This window comes from Lagenorhynchus albirostris, chromosome 6 (assembly GCF_949774975.1).
Source record: "Lagenorhynchus albirostris chromosome 6, mLagAlb1.1, whole genome shotgun sequence".
Classification (NCBI taxonomy): domain Eukaryota; kingdom Metazoa; phylum Chordata; class Mammalia; order Artiodactyla; family Delphinidae; genus Lagenorhynchus; species Lagenorhynchus albirostris.
This window is the reverse complement of record NC_083100.1, coordinates 63,153,137-63,172,799: the sequence shown is the minus strand read 5'-3', so window position 1 is coordinate 63,172,799 and position 19,663 is coordinate 63,153,137. Positions and strand designations below refer to the sequence as shown.

Sequence of the window (19,663 nt, the reverse complement as noted above, 5' to 3'; positions counted from 1 at the left end):
ATAAGCTAGTTGTCTACTATCTCTAGGAATTAGCTAACCCTGGAAGGAGCAGTCCCTCCTCCCCAACCCAAAAGACCGCAGTGTGTCACAACAACTGAAAATACAGAAAATAAAAATAAGATGCATATGGCAAGCTGAGAGAATCCCTCTACTCTCAGCCCTGAGTGACTGAGTTACCAGGAACGCTTTATAACCTCTGGGATTTCTTTCAAGGCCAGGCAGTTCAGGACACAGTATTCTGACCCCCTAAGTATTTACAGGAGTCATTCTCACCATCTCACTCCAGCTCTCTTGACCCGGAGCCATTCTTTGCTTTTTCAGAAAACAAACGGGATTAAAGTCCAGGACTGGGACTTCCTCCTTGGGGTGTTTGACAAGGACTGACGTACTCTAGGTCCTTTGAATCCCGGAAGTCCAGGACACACCCAACCTTTGGTGCAGCATCCTGTATGCCGGAGCATAGCTAAAAGGACTGAAGCAAACATCTCACCATGAGGGACCCACTGACAGATTGTTCGGTGAGTAGCTCAGTGTGGTTTGCCTGCGTGTGAGAGGGCGGCTGAGGAGTAGATTTATGTATTAATGGATTTGAACTTAAGAAATTTGGGACATTCAGAAGCCAAACATGTTTAGATATTGGCACTGGTACAAAAGTCTGTGGTTTTTCTTTGGTTCAATTTAAAACAGAGCTCTTTCTAGCAAATGACAGGGCAGGTAATTGTCATCTTTTATTCTCACATTCTTGAAAAAACTTTGAGTGTATGTAGCATTATATTTGCATGCAGATGGTGGCTGTTTGGGAAACATTCTTCAAATGTATGCCAGTGGTGCCAATATCGTGCATACTGTAGACACACAAATGCGCAGAATATCTGCAGCTAGTTTGGGGCTCTGGGAATGAAGTCAGGATGCAAGGGTTTTGTGTATTTTCCCATATCATTTAGAGCCCAGAACTGCAAGGGCCGAGGGAGGAAGTACAGGCTCCGCGCTCTGTCCGCCCTGCGGTGGTCCTCGGACACGTTTACCAGCGTGCTTGTTTCAATCCTGGGAGCGTACCAAAAATAGAAGGGTGGTCAAGTTGTGAGGTCGTTAGCCACAAGAGCAGAGATGTAATTTAGGAAATGAGGAGCAATTAAAATGGAGGGGGGAGGAAATAAAGTAATCAAAGATTGTCAGTGTGTTATCCCAAGAAATGGTGCCAAAAAACTAAAACTGGTGACATCAGAAGCAAGGGGTTGCATTCATCCTTCAAGTATTTTATTAAAAACAAACAAACAAACAAAAAAACGTGGAGAAGCAGATAAACAGGGGCTGCCATAAAACCATAAAGAAAAAGATCAACAGAGAATTATTGGTTTCGTTTGTGTTTATTCAGTGGATGTGGAAACACAGGCTTAGCAAAGATGAAACTGTATCCACCATCCCACAGAATGAGTTCAGGAATCAGACGAGCTAAATGAGATAAAGTCACGATGGCTAGTGATATTAATAATGACAGCGTAGTAGCAGCCTCTGCCTACTTTTACTTTTTAAAAACACAGTAGTCTCAGAGGCAAAAAATATACAAATCAATTTTCACTGCAAAGTAAAGGAGCTGTTACAGTGGGGGATTCCTGGACTGAATGTCAATATTATGACATAGTCTGAGTGTGTTTCGTGTTTGGTAATTGCAATCATCGTTGCTTTTGTTGTGGTCATCCACTTACAATGCTTGGTGTCAGTTTATTTATGTCTTGCCTTGTAAAAAAAAAAAAAAAAGTCTGCCTGCCGCAACTAAGACCTGGTGCAACCTAAATAAATAAATCTTTTTAAAAATCGTAAAAAAAAAAAAACACACACTAGTCACATGTGTCTAAGGTAAAAAGAAATTCCAACAATATGGTTGTAGACAGATTTTAAGGGCGAAACCTCCTCCATTTGATTTCCTCCACCCCAATCTTATCTCTATTGGTAAGCTAACAGATAACTTTTCAAAAAGTCTTTTCTCATTTATGTATTTGTTTATTTTTCACTCCTTGCATTTGCTCCCTTACCAAAATGTTGACTCCTCTCCTTTCTCCTGATAGGTTAGCGGTAATGTTTTTGTATAGGGTGGGTGAGTGGGACGGGGATGGGATAAGTGGAAGCAAAACCTTGGCACCAACGGTCACCAAAGAAGAAATCAAGACCAAGGGAAGAGTGAGATAGTGGAGAGGAAAACTGAAGCCAGGATAAGTTAAAACAAAAACAGAAACTAAAAACCAAAAGCCTAATATCCCTTTCTAAGGCTGACTTCAGACCTGGACCTAAGAGAAATACTTCCTTTGAGCAGCTCCCAAGACAACCCATCACCATATTTCTACGTCAGCTTAATGCTCCCTCCCTGACATGTGGAGCCCTTTTCCCTGTGCTTAACTATTGCCCCAAGGACTCCTGTCCTTGTCCCCAAACTTGAAAGTCATCTTTCTGGGCCCACTGCCACCAAACGTAGTCGAGAGCGGGAGGATATTCCTTCAGCCAGGGTTTCTGAATCCTCTGAAGTCACAGAATCTTTATTTATTTGCAATTGTTTCATCTTCAGCAAGTGTTCAAGTTGATTTCCTGGTGCAGTCCTAGTTTGCGTTTGGGCAACAAGGCTGTGTGAAGATGAGGCTGCAATTTGGCAACAGAATAAAACAAGGGAGTGGACTGCAAAAGAATGCTTCATGAAACAGGTAGTTTCATGAAGAAACCAAAAAGAACGCAAAGCTTTAACTTTCTGCAAAATATTCCATTTCATGAGTCCCTAGGGTTACACGGAACACAACTAATTCATCAAGCCTTAGCTTAGCTACAGTTCTTAACTTGGTCTACCCCAGCGGATCCACATATGGAAACAGTGGTTTGTGTGACCTTCAATGGGAAAAGCATGACCTATTTATTTGTGTTAGTTTCTAACTGCAATTTAGAATTTCCTCCAATTTTGGATATAAGCAGCAAGCCCTAGTACAACTGCAGCATTTGTGACTTTGTATATTTTTATATAACATTACATTTGTTTACAGATATCTAGAAATACTATTTACTCACACTCAGTGTGACTTAGAAATTTGGGTAAATCTTAAGACTCATTATTTAGTATGTTAATTAAAAAGCATATAAAATATGATTTAAAATTGTATTTTATAAAACACATATGAATGTAATCAGTTTCCTTTATAATCCTGTTATTTTGTTTTATGCATTTGAAAATATTTTTCTGAGTAAAATAGGTCTCACCAGACTCCAGAAAAAATTTAAAAACCTCTTCTTTTATGTCATGCTCCAATGAGTAAGATAAGCTGATAGCTGGGCCATTCTACCTCAAAGAGCTGGGTTAGTGTCGATGCACAAATTATCAGTCACCAGGGTAGCACACAAGATTGCTTGAATGCTGTGTAGGACTTTTAACTAATCTCGAGAAAGTCAGAACTTATTTGAAGGAGATTTTTTTAAGTTCTCTTTTTGAAAAAGAGAAGAATTGGCTCTGGGCCTTGATGCCTCAATGCCTGTGAGCTTAGCTTCTAATCCTCAAAATATGCCAAAGGAAATCATTTACAAATCCATATGCAAGGAAACAGGATCAGATCATCTCCAAATGAAATAATCTAATCATTAAAAAAAAAAATAGCACCTTCCTAAGAAACAACGCCATAGAAATCAAGGGCAAATAATTAACTATAAGCAAGGTTTTCCTTTTACTCACTCCTTCAGTATCCAGGTAGGGAGCTGTCAAAGCAGGCTTCCCTGGGTCCACATAGTCAGCCTCTTCTCTTAACGTCATCAGCTGTCGAAACAGTACTGTGGGGCTGCTCCTTCAGCCTGGTTCAGACGCCAACCCGAGCATCCCATTTCAGTGGCTCAGCCTGGGTCAGAAGATATTAACTGGCACTAATATAAAAGATGCTGGGGCAATGGTCCATGGCTCCTGAGGGGTTCTGGGACACTGCAGAGATAAGGAGGCAGCTTGGGTCTGGCTTGGATGTCGGCCCACAGCATCCCCAGTGTGCATCTGTGAGATGTGTGATGTGCCATTTCACATTTTGTGGGCCTCTGTTTCCTCATCTGTAAAGTAAGAGGGGGAGAGGATGAAGTAGACTATGTTCTTTAATGTATCTCACAATCTATGACAGCCTGCCATGGAGATTCTAAATATTACCTAGGTGCCTAATAAATACAATTTCTTAGTTTACAAAAGCAGTACTTAGAAATAGTACACCACATGAAATAAGTAGCACAGTGCCTGGCATGTGAAAGGCATCCAACAAAAGCTTATTTGATTAACATTAAGTAGAATAGCATGGTTTGTTTAACACTATGAGGGTCATCATTACTCCCTGCCCACCAAAAAAAAAAAAGCAAACTTTTCATACTTGCACCTAGAATGAAAATGGATTTTTCTAGAGTAATTGAATTTAACCTTCTTAATCATTCAGATCATGGAAAGTCAGAAAGAGCAGCTAGGCCAAGGTTGATAAAGTGAATTTTTTGTTGTTCACAAGACCTCTGTCTAATCATTTCATGTGCCAATTGCCTAGGTTACTAAGTTTTTTCGTAACGATAATATTTATCTGACAGAATTTGCTTATAAGTGCTGGGCAGAAGCATTTTCTTAATGGCAGAATGGGACATCTCTGTGTACATTAGTTATCTACCTGAAGGGATTTTTAGATTCTCAGAAAGATCCCACATATTTCTCCACCAGCCTGCAATCCCTTTATCAGGGAACAAAAAAAACATGTCGTTTTTTTCCTAGTACTTAATGACGTTATGGAAAAGCAGCATGTCAGTATAAATTCAAATGGAGATGTAAGATCAACAGTAGGTTCTTTCCTGGAATGAATATTTGGTAGGGGGTGGGGTATTCAAAAGCTCAATAAGTGGGGAAAAAAACAGGAAAAATTCATCTTCCACGACTCTGAGTAGAGCAAAGCCTTCTGTGCTGGTTGATGACATTGGCGAGCGATCTGCCCTGCTCATAATACTGAAAGGTAATACCACTCTGAGTACACTTAGTGTAATTATACTGATTAGCTATTTATAAATATATTTATTTCTAATAGATTCTCTAGTTGATTTGCTCACTTAACATTTCTAATCACAGTTCTGTCTCTAACTAATGAGGTTATCTTTTGCTGTTACGGCCTTAACTATAAGAGGATTGAACTTTAGTGGTTTCCAAACTGTGCTGCATGGAATCCCTTCAGAGCCCCTGTGCTGGGTGAGAGTGGGGTGGGGAAGAAAGATGGGAGAGGAGAAGGAGAGCCAAAGCCAAGGTCAAGAGACTTCATCCCCTCAAAGCAGATAAGTTCTAAGATTTTCTGATTACACACACACACACACACACACACACACACACACACACACTGGATGAGATGGTCTCTGGGGTCTGCTTTGATGTTTATGCAAGTCTGCTTTTGCAAGACAGCTTTTGTCTTCAAGTCTGAATAGATGGCACAAGATGAAAGGTACAGAATCATTGCATCAAAAAAGGGGTTATGCTGAAATAATGGAACCATTCTTAGTCACTCTTTTATTTATTGATATCACCTTTACCTCAGTCTGGATCAGGGTTTGTCATGGAGTGTCCAGTACATTATATGTAGAGTCAACGATAAAGATTCTCCCCATTGCTGTAATAAGCAGAACGTCCCACTCTTATCTGATCATTGAGTTAACAACAACATAATGTATCGAAGAACTTCCTGACTTGTGTGTACCTGGGCACACAAGGGCCCAGGGATCTGGGGGATGAGTTACAGGGGGGGGTGTAGCTGGGGGGCTGAGCTCATGGGCCAGTTGCCTCTACCTTGAACAAATTTGTCCATTTACCACATTGTTTCAGTACAAATATCATTTTCCATGTATATCATGATGTGAAAAAATTAGGAAGTTAGAAAGTACTAGTCTATTAAATGACAGGAAAATCCTTCCAAAATCCAAAACTGGGAGCCCCAGGGGCAACTGATGCCATAAGATGTGCTTCTTGCTTAAAAAAGATTCTTGCTTAAAAAAGTTGAATCTGAATACCTTAGGGAAAGACAGGTGGTCTCCATACTGCCACAGCTCACCCACTCTCCTCTAAAAGCAACCGAGTTTTGAATCATTGGTTTATAAACTTTCCAGGCTTTCTGGCTTCCTAGAACTAGTCCTGTGGAGATAGTATTTTAAGAATGTGTCTTGGAGAGTTTTGATGGCTTGATAAGTTCGGGAAATGCAGTAGCCCCTGCAGCCCCAGGACAGGGAAAAATTCTCAACTAGTTCTGCTCATTTCCACTTTGTTTAGGAGCAAGTTTTCCCCTACCTTCCTCATCCTCATACATGGTATCTGAGGCACCCTATTCTTTCCCCAGGACTATTGGATGCAAATCGCCTCTTCTGGTGATGGTGGGCTGATGGGGGTCCGCGTCCTAAGACAGCTCATCTCAGAGTCCCTTCCCTCCCCTCCTAGTTTTCCTGATGGGAGTTTCTTCTCTCTGCTGCTCGGAAGGCATCCTTCCATCCAACTCTCTGCTTTGTCTTCTCCCAGCCCCAGCCTTAAGTGTTTGAGAACAGAAAAATTCACTTTGCAAGCATGTATCCAAATCTTTCTCTCCTGCACGTGGCCCCCTGATGTTTTTGTTTGGTCTTTGTTTCTGTTTTGGTGTAAGCTGGAGAGAGAAACAGGTAAGACACTATTTTAAAAGATAGCTTAATAGTGTGTAATACTGTGAGATATTTCTAAGTAAATAAGAATGCTACAGGACCTATAAAGAAAACCATAAAATTTTATTGAACATGAAATAAGATTTGAACAAATGAAAAGACTTACTATGCCCGTGAGTGGGAAGTCTAAATACCATAAAAAAGTTAATTTCCTCAAATTGAGATATATAGATGTAATGCGATTCCACTTAGGATCTCAACAGGGATTTTTTAAATTGTAATTAGATAAATGTTGATACAGAAGAACAAATGTGCAAAAATAGTCAAAGAAATTATTAAAAGGAAAAATTGTTATTTAAAAAGAGCAGAAGCAAAGTGTCAATATCTCTGTAACTTTGGTAGTGAGAATATAATGTGTTTCATAATTATTGTTTGTATCATTCTTATTTATAAAACATAAAAATGTTCCATAATTTAAAATAAAAAGTTAAAACACTGTGTATGAGTTAGAACTATGTTTACCTGCATATTTAGAAAACCCAAAATAAAAGTGGCTTTTAAAAAAGCCTACTGTTATGTTTCTCTCATACATAAAATAAGTCCAAAAGTAGAGAGTTGGGGGCTTCTGTGGTGGCCCCCAGGGCATCAGGGACCCAGGCTCTTTCTCGCTTTCTGATCTAAGATCTTAGCATGTGACATCCATCCTCAAGATCACCTTACGGCATCAGCTGTCATTTTAAGTCCAGGTTTCAGGAGAAAGGAGGAAGGAATTTTCACTAAAACCCAACACAAAACTTTCACCCATACCTCTTTGGGAAGCATTTAGTCACATGGCTACTACAGCTACGGGTGAGAGGGGCTGAGAAATGACTTTATTCCAAGGGCATGTGCCTGCCCAACATGTCTCTATTTTCTTCTCATGATACCTACGTATGTTTTATTGGATGTTATTTGGTGTTATGGGAAGAAAATGAAAGCCTTAAGGGACAATTTAGTGAAAGTGTTTAGGTAACAAAGGAATAAACAAAAAAGCTAAACAATTTAAAAATGCTTACCAAACTCTTCCATTGTACTTGTAAGGGGAGGAAGGAGGCCTGAAAGTATCACATCATTCATAGATGACAACTTATGTTTGTGGAAATAGAAATGAGAAAGCTTGGTTGCCCAATAGTGATTTTACTCTCATGGCTTAGAGGAGAATCATTTCTTCATGACGGAGGCTGCACTTGGATTGCACTACAGGTATGTTTTGCTTGCTTGGCAAAGAGTTGAAAATTTTGTGAATTGTTTGCTGCAAAATTTTAAAAGTTATGTTTCAGATACCAATCCTCATTTCAGCTTTTTTGCACCAAAAAAGCTGGTCCATGATCCAGAGTTATTGTGGCAGCCGTCTCTCCAGTTCACTGTCCCCGCCCTGCGCCTCCCTCATCCAGGTGCCTATAGGCACCGAATTTTTGCAAACCTTGCTTTAGGAGTTAACAATGTCCTTCTAAAGAGCTTTGCCCTCTCACAGTTGTTTTTGTGTCCCAGCCAGTTTCAGTGAAGCTGTTTGCTCCTATTGTGTGTCTACCAAATCCTGTCATGGCTTTCTGTGTTAAATTCAGGGGAAAGTTAAACTACTGCATAAAGAGGAAAAGATTTGGTAGGATTATGTTTCTACGTCCTAGGTATTGGTTGGTTCCACCCCTGAAGGTAGGGACCTGGCTTAGGTCATTTCTTTAGGTCTTTCTACCTCTGTGCCCTATGTCCTCTTTGCTACTCTGCTAGCTGCTTACTCCAGGTGCTATAGCTGAAAGGTTGCCTCAGCTCTGAGGATTCATATAATGGGAACATGCCTGCCCTATAGTAGGTGCTCAGGAAGTGTGAGTTTCCCTCCCTTTCCCTTTCTCAACAAGTGACCAGCACCATGCCCGAGACATTTGAGGGCTGGAAGAGGCTGGCTCACTGTTTGAACAAAGAGCCACCACACGGCACTCAGTCTACACAGAAGTTCGTCCTCTTGTGTACAATCTTATTTTGAAAAATGTGATGGGCTATTGCATCTCCCAGATGGAAACGTTGAGACAGTGTGTTTGAGACTTGATCACCTCACTCATCCACTCTGTGTCAGGGGAGCAGCAGAATCAATTTTCACTTGCCCTCTCCACCTGGGCACTTAAAATCTATTGTCATCAATGTCTAGCCTTACCAATACAATTTTCAGAATAACATTGTGGAGTTCGAAGTCACATGACAAAATCTTTTGACTGATTTTTGTGTCTACAGGCTAAACTCATATATAGATACATTTATAAAGTTTGATTCAACCAAAATGTTCAACTCATTATTATAACATTCTTATTGCTAGAGTTAAATGAGACATAGAGGGGCCTAGGAGAAATTTTATTACCAAATTATTCACTTACATTTTCTATCTCAGCCAAGAAGTACTCACTTTAATGGTTCAGGGTTTGTCATGAGGTCCAGGGATAGTATTTTGAAATTTGTGGGGAATATGCAGTGTATTTCAGAATGTACTTTTAGCCTTCCTGGGAATAATAGGGGTGACAGGAATCCAAATGCACCCCACTGTTGAACTGTTTGCATTTGGCCTAGGAAGAGACAGGTAGACCAGCTTTATTTTTAAAAAGTTCTCCAGGATCTTTCACATCCACGCAGAAGAGACTTCATCTTTATTTTAAGAACTCACCCAAAAGGTGTGCATTCTGTAGCTGTGTGATCATTTACAACGACAGTCATCATTACAGCACCGTTCTGAATTTATAGGAGTTCCGTCTTTGGAAGTGCTCATAAACCTTCTGTGCATCTTTTTCAGTATAATAAAGTATACAAGAACCTAAAGGAGTTTTCTCAAAATGGAGAAGATTTCTGCAAGCAGATCACATCCATTCTTCAGCAAAGGTACAAAATGCATGTTTGCACGAAGCAGTTCTCCCTCTTTAGTTGCAGCAAGCGATATAAGTGAAGGAGTGATTACAGCTGTCCTACTTTCCAGAACACAGCATTATATTTTGGTACTTGAGAAATTGCTTTGAAGAGTGATTCTCTGTTATTGCACATTTATCATTGGGGCACCATAAGAATCAGGAAACAGGGCTTCCCTGGTGGCGCAGTGGTTGGGAGTCCGCCTGCCGATGCAGGGGACACGGGTTCGTGCCCCGGTCCGGGAAGATCCCACATGCTGCGGAGCGGCTGGGCCCGTGAGCCATGGCCGCTGAGCCTGCATGTCCGGAGCCTGTGCTCTGCAGCGGGAGAGGCCACAAGTGTGAGAGGCCCGCGTACCGCAAAAAAAAAAAAAAAAAAAGAATCAGGAAACAACAGGACGTACTTCTGCTTGGGAAGGCTCAGCCAGGTCCCTTCTGATCACTGCCCTCTCCTGGGGCCCACCATTGTACCGATGTGTACTCTTCCATTAGTGCGCTCCTCACACAGATGGCAATTATTCGTTTACATTTCTGTCTCCCTAGCGAGGGTAGTGGCTGTGTCTTACTCATCTTTGTACGCTGAGCTCTTAGAGTCTGGCCTTTTGACTTCTTCAGTGTCTGTTGAATGAATGCGTGGATGAATGAAAAGTCACCTTTTTCAGTATCATCTTCTCTCTCTTTTTTTGTTATTTGCTTTTTTTTTAACATCATTATTGGAGTATAATTGCTTTACAATGGTGTGTTAGTTTCTGCCTTATAACAAAGCGAATCAGCTATAGATATACATATATCCCCAACACTATCATCTTCTCCTAATACTAGATACGATCACGTGTAAAGCTGTTCACTGTGGTGAAATGAACACACTGAACTCAGGTAAGAAAATTACAAAAATTCCTGCTTAAAATTAGAGTCCACGAGGACTGAATGGGGCCATCAAGGGTGCTTAGGCCATTTCCCTATGTCCAGACAGCTCTGTAATAAACAACTCCAAAGAGACCTTCAAAAAAGATTGTTTATTCTTTCAAGGGAACCCATTTCAAATTTAAAATATTGCGTGTGTACCGTAAGAACAAAGATGCCTGAGTTGATTGTATCCTGTATTAGTAGGTCAAGAGCAAGGGAGAACATTAGCTTTATCAGGACTGATGAATGAGGCCAAGGAAAGATACAGGAGAGTTCAAATGTGCTTTTTTTAAAAAAAAATTATATTTATTTAACGAATGCTTGTAAAGAATTTGGATTACCTTTTGTTTTAATATTTATTTATTTATTTATTTATTTATCTGCGCCGGGGCTTAGTTTCAGGCATGCGGGATCTTCATTGCCCGGTGTGGGATCTTCGTTGTGTCGTGCAGGATCTTTAGTTGTGGCATGTGAGATCTAGTTCCCTGACCAGGGATCGAATCTGGGCCCCCTGCATTGGGAGCGTGGAGTCTTAACTGCTAGACCACCAGGGAAGTCCCCAAATGTGCTTTTTTATTCGTGGTACACGGGCCTTCCACTGCTGTGGCCAATTGTGGCCCGCGTACCGAAAAAAAAAATGCATTCAGTAAATCCTTGTAGATTGAATGAATAAATAAATGAAAGATAGTTAAGGGTTTATTTTCTTATTATTACATCTACATTATTAGAACAGAGTCTTTACTATTGTTGTATATTAACAATTCCAGACACCTTGCTTAAGAATCCATTGGAATGTGGTTCTTCTAACACTTCTGTATTAGCTTGTGGCTACAAGGGAGGCCAGATAATGGTTTATTTCCAATCTCAGCTGCCTTCTTGCATTTGTTCTAATTGGTGGTGATAGAAAAGTGTTGGTATTGAAACACCATTTTGCCTGGAAATTCTGCAATTCATGGTATTGCTTAGCTTCTTTTATCCAATTAGTTTCTCCAGTTTCTTTTTTTATAGTAGTAACTCAGATTTAGCCAGAAACATACAGCAGCTCCTAAGATGCCTAATGTCAAAGTCATCAGGTTCATTTCAACACAATCACAGATCAGATTCAAAAAGACAAAGGCACATTTCCAGAAACGATTTAAGTGTTTGGTTCCCTGCACCCTCACAGCTAAGGTTTAAACAGACTTTGATGGGGAAAGTCAATTTTTTCTCTCTAAGGAAACTTAAGGTCAGGTTTTCAAATGGCAAGTACCACAACTCTGGACATAAATTTTTTTTTAATTAAAAAATAGAAGAAAAGAAAAGAAAAAAACAAAGAAGGAAATGTAGTTGGTCATTATTCCATCTACAATTCATTGCAGATGCTGTCAATGAAAGATAAATGATTAAAATGAAATCTTTGTTAAATTCTTACCTTTTCTAGTCTACCCATAGCCTGAGTGATCTTAATTCCCATAACTTAAGCTCTTTTTTTGCATATTGATGACTCCCATATATACATTACTAGGCAGTATGTCTTATCCATACTTCAAACCATATATCCAACAGTCTATTGGACACTTCCAGCTGGACGTTCCATGAAACCACAAAGGCAGCCTATCCAAAACAGAGTTGATCGGCTTTTCCCAAAAGCTGGTACTCCTTCTGGATTTTTTTTTTTTTTTTTTTTTTTTTGCGTTATGCAGGCCTCTCACTGTTGTGGCCTCTCCCGCTGCGGAGCGCAGGCTCAGCGGCCATGGCTCATGGGCCCAGCCGCTCCGCAGCATGTGGGATCTTCCCGGACCGGGGCACGAACCCGTGTCCCCTGCATTGGCAGGCGGACTCTCAACCACTGCGCCACCAGGGAAGCCCTCCTTCTGGATTTTTAACCATGATTACTGGTACCTCTGCCCACCCAATCAAGCCCAGTACCTCAGAGCCATCCATGACCCCTTCTGTCTCAACTCATGACCAAGTCTGTATATTTCTCTCTTCCAAACACCTCTTATTCCTATAGCTCTCTTTTCATTTCATGGCCTCTGCCATTGTTCTGACAGAACTCTTAACCCGTCCTCCTGCCTGGGGTACTACCTTGCAGCTGTGCAGTTTGTACACTGCACAAAATCACCTGGCTGATGGGCAGAGTGAAGGCAGACATCTAATCCACTCTCAACCCTCGAGTCTGGTACATGGGCTCAGAGCTGTGTCCCTTCAGAGGATCTCCTTTTTCTAGTCCAAGCAAGTTGCCTCAACTAGGGAGCATCTAATACATCTTCTACTCTGTGGCCAGGACCCTGTTTAAGACCCTTCAAAGACTCCAATGACCTTTAGTATAAAATTCAGCCTTTGTAATATTTCATAAAAGGAACTTTGAGATCTGGGCCCTGCCTTCCTATCCAGCTTGTCTCTCTCCATCTCTGCATGACCCCACATGTCTCCATCTTACCTACAGTCACTGCTTACAGAACCACTTGCAATCACCCCCCCCCCATGGCTCCCTGCCATCCCTCCCACCTGCCTCCATGGGTCCCTGCCTTTGTACCTGCTGTATCCACTGCCCGGTAGACACTTCTTCACCTGCATTTCCAGCCTCCACTCAATGCATTCTTCAAGATTCAGTCATCCCACCCTGGTGGGCCTTCAAGTCAAGATTCCAGTCCCCAGTGTCAAAAGAATGCTCCTCAGAGATGTACAGAACCAGTGCTTACCTCTGCTATCGCTCTACTGCCTACACTGTTACTTTCTGTTGACTTGTCTGTCTCCTCCACTCCTTGAGGGTCTTTGTATCCCACGTGACTAGCACAGAGCAGGCATTCAATAGATGTTCACTGAGGGAATGAATGCATTCGTGTATGAGCGACTCTGTGCCTCAGGCACTCATAACTTTTAAGAAGTTTAAGTTAGGCTCTTGACAAGGAGCAATAAATGAGTGTGTCAAAGAAATTTACTTACATTGTGTATAGAATGTTATTTTGAACAAAAGCTAGAAAAGAATAATAAAATCACAGAAGAGACCATGTATCCAGCACCATCTAGAGATCAAGCACTGCGTTAGATGTGTCTGATCCTTGGTCTCTTTCACTTAAATTCTCAGAACCCAATGCAGTGTGCGAATACTCTCATCCACCCCTGATTTACAGATAGGGGTATGGAGAAGGTGATACATTTTGACTTCTACCCAGCTCTACCCAGGCTTGTTGTAAGGGCATCTTCCGAGTGGGCAGGCACTTTGGGGCACTGCTGTGGGAGTCCCAGCACACTCGGGGTCCTGGCCCATCTCCCTTCACAGAGGGTTTTCTATGGGAAGGGATACCAGCGGTCATCAAGCTCAGTGGCTTTCAAACCTGGTAGCACAGGGGTCTGTGGGGAGCTCTCAAGGGCCACTTCAGGGGGTAGGAGGAAATTAAATGGGCAGGGCTCAGAGCCCTTGTCCCACTTATTCAGAACATAATATCTATATGATATGGTGGGATGCTGTATAAAATTTTGTTTTCCAGCTAAAAAGTTTAAAAACCCGCTCTTCTTGTCCATTTTACCTGACTTCCCCCATGACAACACTCCTTCCCACCCCACATAAACTCACTCAGTTCAGGAATTAACAGACACAGAGGATCTGAAATGCTACACCTACCTTAGCTGTGCCTTCCCTGGGCCGGAAGTGAGCAGTGACTCAGTGGAACTCCCAGACTGGCCCAAGACAGGGCGACCTCCAGGTCTCATCTTCCCATTTCTCCTTTTTTACACTGCCGTCAGGAGCCAGAATTAAGGCAATGAGTAATGACGAAGTGGGCGTTGTGGGCTAGCCAGAGAACCTAACCACTCAAGAAACAGAGCTGCTGTGTAAAAATGTCTTTCAGATAGTTAATAACTAACTTTTAAACACAAGCCTATTTGTATGAGTTTGTGACTCTTTCAAAAGGCAAACTGATAAAGCTTGGGTGGAAAATGTCAGCATACCAGGCCCCAAGAAGCTGTTGCTGATAGAAAGTAGAAGGGCAGAGACAGGGGTGTGAAACTGCAAAGATTTTCAGATTACTAAAATTTCTTCTTAATTTGTAGTAAAGGGAGGGCTCAGTCACCTGCTGTTTTCAAGCTTAAGAGAGCCTTAGTTCAATTTTAATTAATTCCTCATAGACACAGGGGCCAGCTACAGTGTTCATTTTCTATCACTTTTTATCATTTTAATTTTCTTAGAGCACAGTACTCTAAAATTTATTACCTGGTCACTTATAGTCTTACAGCTTAATTTGTGGTCTGTCTAAAATATTGAATCTGATATTTTCTATCTCTCCTTTCTTTCAAAAATATAAATATAATTTATTTTCAAATCTAAGACAAATGTTAGTCTTTGACTTATTGGTCAGTCTTCATTATTACTAATGAAAATTTATTGACCTGCCTCCACATGCTGGGAGGAAATTAGAATATAAATGGATTAAAAGTCAGTGCATGCCATTTTCCTGGTTAAGGATCTTTAAGACTCACCGGAATATTCTGAGATTGAGTTACCCATCCAAAGAAATATATATCATCAATTTCACATGTGCCAAGACAATTGCTTGGAGAATCTCAACTCCTATTACATGTAGTAGCTGTAGGGCTAGAACATTAAGTTCAATGTTCTTATAAACTCTTTTCTGATTACTTTAATGAGGGGAAAAATTTCCATGTCTCAGTTTGAGATTAGCTCTGCCTTTCTTCACTTCTTTTGCATGTGGTGCTTTTTAGGCCAGAAACCATGATAAAACAGCTCCCTTAGAAGAAACCAGTGTGCTTGGAGGTGCAAATTGCCACCTCTGCCTTGGAAAAAGGTGTCCCTTTTGAACTCTGTCCTTTCACTTCTGTTTAGCAGGAATTCTGAAAGGCTATCTATTCTGCTTCATTAGACCCTAAGCACGGATGAGCCACATGGCAGTGTTTGTTCCAACTTACAAAAGTGACAGCTCTCTCCACACGCTTGCCAGTTGGAACATGGCTTCTTAGAGCGATTTCCTCTGGGGAGGAATTTACCCATTAACCTGTGCTAAGATAAAGGCCATTCAGGGTCAGAGGCCAGAGAGTTTTTCAGTTGTAGGCAAACTCACCAGAAAAGAAGCCTAGTGACGGGTTCCACTCCTCACGTATCCAAACTCATCCTCCCGACTTTATCATTTCATTTCTTTCTGATGTGTGGGGTAATCTGCTGAGGATTCTGAAATGGTTATTAGGGTTGAAAATGCAAGAGAAAATGATTGCAGCCTGTTTTGCTTGGTTGATTCTAAAGCTGGTTTTAAATATGAAATATATAATATTTGTATATTAGGGTCACCGATATAGTATTGAAGGCGGAGTTGAAGGGTACAATCATGCTGCTCAGAGAGGCCGTGTCTGGTCTCAGAGGGTTACCTTGGTGACGTTTGATATCAGAGCCCCCTCTTCCCCACTTTTCTAGACCCTCAACACGTCCAGGAACTGCAAAGATGCTCTTGGAAGAGGCCCGGGGAAGCTCGTTCTGTCTACACAGAGGCTGCTGTGGATCCCGTTTCTAGCTGCTAAGCCGCCAGAGTTGTGGTGATTCAGAACACCGCAATTAAAGGCAAAGGGAGAGGCGGTGTCAATTTTAAAAAGCACTTGCCTTTGACTCCCCCGCAATTCTCCTTCTCCAGCTGCTTCCCCACAGTTTCAGAGGCAGGAGAGTGGAGTGCTGGGCAGGCAGGTTCTTGAGCCAGACAAGGGTTTGAATCCCAGAGGTCACTTCTCCATGAATGACCTCGGGCAAGTTGCTGACTAAACTCTGTTCCTTGGTGTTCCCCTCCATGAAATGGGTAGAGTAAGTGTGCCTTCCTGTTAGGAGGTATTGCAGGTTAAATGACGAAATGCACTTAAAACACTCAGAATGGTGCCTGGCACATTGTATACAATAAATGCTAGATATCACTAGTTTGTGTGTAGACAGAACACACAAGGCCAAGCGTCAGCAACATGTCACAAAGGTGATGGGAGCACATTTGTTGGGCGAGAGAGCACAGTTTGGACACGAGCTTCATGGGCAGGACTACAAGAATTTTTAAGCTGTATACCAACCTGTAAAACTACACATCCTCTTACTGCTCTGAAGCAAGAAATGCTGTGTGGTAATTGCCTCTCTCTTTTTTTTTTCTTCTTTTTTTACATCTTTATTGGAGTATAATTGCTTTACAATAGTGTGTTAGTTTCTGCTTTATAACAAAGTGAATCAGATATACATATACGTATGTTCCCATATCTCTTCCCTCTTGTGTCTCCCTCCCTCCCACCCTCCCTATCCCACCCCTCTAGGTGGTCACAAAGCACCGAGCTGATCTCCCTGTGCTATGCGGCTGCTTCCCAATAGCTATCTACCTTACGTTTGGTAGTGTATATATGTCAATGCCTCTCTCTCGCTTTGTCCCAGCTCACCCTTCCCCCTCCCCATATCCTCAAGTCCGTTCTCTAGTAGGTCTGTGTCTTTATTCCTGTCTTACCCCTAGGTTCTTCATGACATTTTTTTTTCTTAAATTCCATATATATGTGTTAGCATACGGTATTTGTCTTTCTCTTTCTGACTTACTTCACTCTGTATGACAGACTCTAGGTCTATCCACCTCATTACAAATAGCTCAATTTCGTTTCGTTTTATGGCTGAGTATTCCATTGTATTCCATTGTGGCATGGAATGTACAATGGAATACAATATTCCATTGTATATATGTGCCACATCTTCTTTATCCATTCATCCGATGATGGGCACTTAGGTTGTTTCCATCTCCGGGCTATTGTAAATAGAGCTGCAATGAATATTTTGGTACATGACTCTTTTTGAATTATGGTTTTCTCAGGGTATATGCCCACTAGTGGGATTGCTGGGTCATATGGTAGTTCTATTTGTAGTTTTTTAAGGAACCTCCATACTGTTCTCCATAGTGGCTGTACCAATTCACATTCCCACCAGCAGTGCAAGAGTGTTCCTTTTTCTCCACACCCTCTCCAGCATTTATTGTTACTAGATTTTTTGATGATGGCCATTCTGACTGGTATGAGATGATATCTCATTGTAGTTTTGATTTGCATTTCTCTAATGATTAATGATGTTGAGCATTCTTTCATGTGTTTGTTGGCAGTCTGTATATCTTCTTTGGAGAAATGTCTATTTAGGTCTTCTGACCATTTTTGGATTGGGTTTTTGTTTTTTTGATATTGAGCTGCATGAGCTGCTTATAAATTTTGGAGATTAATCCTTTGTCAGTTGCTTCATTTGCAAATATTTTCTGCCATTCTGAGGGTTGTCTTTTTGTCTTGTTTATGGTTTCCTTTGCTGTGTAAAAGCTTTGAAGTTTCATTAGGTCCCATTTGTTTCTTTTTGTTTTTATTTCCATTTCTCTAGGAGGTGGGTCAAAAAGGATCTTGCTGTGATTTATGTCATAGAGTGTCCTGCCTATGTTTTCCTCTAAGAGTTTGGTAGTTTCTGGCCTTACATTTAGGTCTTTAATCTATTTTGAGCTTATTTTTGTGTATGGTGTTAGGGAGTGATCTAATTTCATACTTTTACATGTACCTGTCCAGTTTTCCCAGCACCACTTATTGAAGAGGCTGTCCTTTCTCCACTGTACATTTTTGCCTCCTTTATCAAAGATAAGGTGACCATATGTGCGTGGGTTTATCTCTGGGGTTTCTATCCTGTTCCATTGATCTATATTTCTGTTTTTGTGCCAGTATCATACTGTCTTGATTACTGTAGCTTTGTAGTATAGTCTGAAGTCAGGGAGCCTGATTCCTCCAGCTCTGTTTTTCTTTCTCAAGATTGCTTTGGCTATTCGGGGTCTTTTGTGTTTCCATACAAATTGTGAAATTTTTTGTTCTAGTTCTGTGAAAAATGCCAGTGGTAGTTTGATAGGGATTGCATTGAATCTGTAGATTGCTTTGGGTAGTAGAGTCATTTTCACAATGTTGATTCTTCCAATCCAAGAACATGGTATACCTTTCCATGTATTTGTATCATCTTTAATTTCTTTCATCAGTGTCTTATAATTTTCTGCATACATGTCTTTTTTCTCCTTAGGTAGGTTTATTCCTAGATATTTTATTTTTTTTTGTTGCAATTGTAAATGGAAGTGTTTTCTTGATTTCACTTTCAGATTTTTCATCATTGGTGTATAGGAATGCCAGAGATTTCTGTGCATTAATTTTGTATCCTGCTACTTTACCAAATTCATTGATTAGCTCTAGTAGTTTTCTGGTAGCATCTTTAGGATTCTCTATGTATAGTATCATGTCATCTGCAAACAGTGACAGTTTTACTTCTTTTCTGATTTGGATTCCTTTTATTTCCTTTTCTTCTCTGATTGCTGTGGTTAAAACTTCCAAAACTATGTTGAATAAGAGTGGTGAGAGTGGGCAACCTTGTCTTGTTCCTGATCTTAGTGGAAATGCTTTCAGTTTTTCACCATTGAGGACGATGTTGGCTGTGGGTTTGTCATATATGGCCTTTATTATATTGAGGAAAGTTCCCTCTATGCCTACTTTCTGCAGGGTTTTTATCAAAAATGGGTCTTGAATTTTGTCGAAAGCTTTCTCTGCATCTATTGAGATGATCATACGGTTTTTCTCCTTCAATTTGTTAATATGGCGTATCACGTTGATTGATTTGCGTATATTGAAGAATCCTTGCATTCCTGGAATAAACCCCACTTGATCATGGTGTATGATGTTTTTAATGTGCTGTTGGATTCTGTTTGCTAGTATTTTGTTGAGGATTTTTGCATCTATGTTCATCAGTGATATTGGCCTGTAGCTTTCTTTCTTTGTGACATCCTTGCCTGGTTTTGGTATCAAGGTGATGGTGGCCTCATAGGATGAGTTTGGGAGTGTTCCTCCCTCTGCTATATTTTGCAAGACTTTGAGAAGGATAGGTGTGAGCTCTTCTCTAAATGTTTGATAGAATTCGCCTGTGAAGCCATGTGGTCCTGGGCTTTTGTTTGTTGGAAGATTTTTTTTTTTTTTTTTTTTTTTTTTTTTTTGCGGTATGCAGGCCTCTCCCTGTTGTGGGTGCTCCCGTTGCGGAGCAACAGGCTCCAGATGGGCAGGCTCAGTGGCCATGGCTCACGGGCCCAGCTGCTCCGTGGCATGTGGGATCCTCCCGGAGCGGGGCACGAACCTGCGTCCCCTGCATCCGCAGGTGGACTCTCAACCACTGCGCCACCGGGGAAGCCCCGTTGGAA

General features: G+C 41.1%; 1 protein-coding gene across 8 annotated transcripts in view; it reads left to right on the top strand.

Moving 5' to 3' along the window:
- The first annotated feature begins 360 nt into the window (after positions 1–360).
- NOSTRIN (nitric oxide synthase trafficking) overlaps positions 361–19,663 on the top strand; it is a 70,321-nt gene continuing 51,018 nt past the window's right edge. For 2 of the 8 annotated variants that reach the window (XM_060152701.1, XM_060152702.1), the window contains exons 1-3: positions 447–518; positions 7,723–7,884; positions 9,458–9,543. In XM_060152701.1, the coding sequence (XP_060008684.1) occupies positions 7,771–7,884; positions 9,458–9,543 (200 nt within the window). In that variant the 5' untranslated portion in view covers positions 447–518; positions 7,723–7,770. Of the gene's footprint in view, positions 519–2,606; positions 2,694–7,722; positions 7,885–9,457; positions 9,544–19,663 lie in introns of those variants that run through there. The other 6 variants (XR_009541159.1, XR_009541158.1, XM_060152700.1 and 3 more) reach the window with 6 other exon arrangements.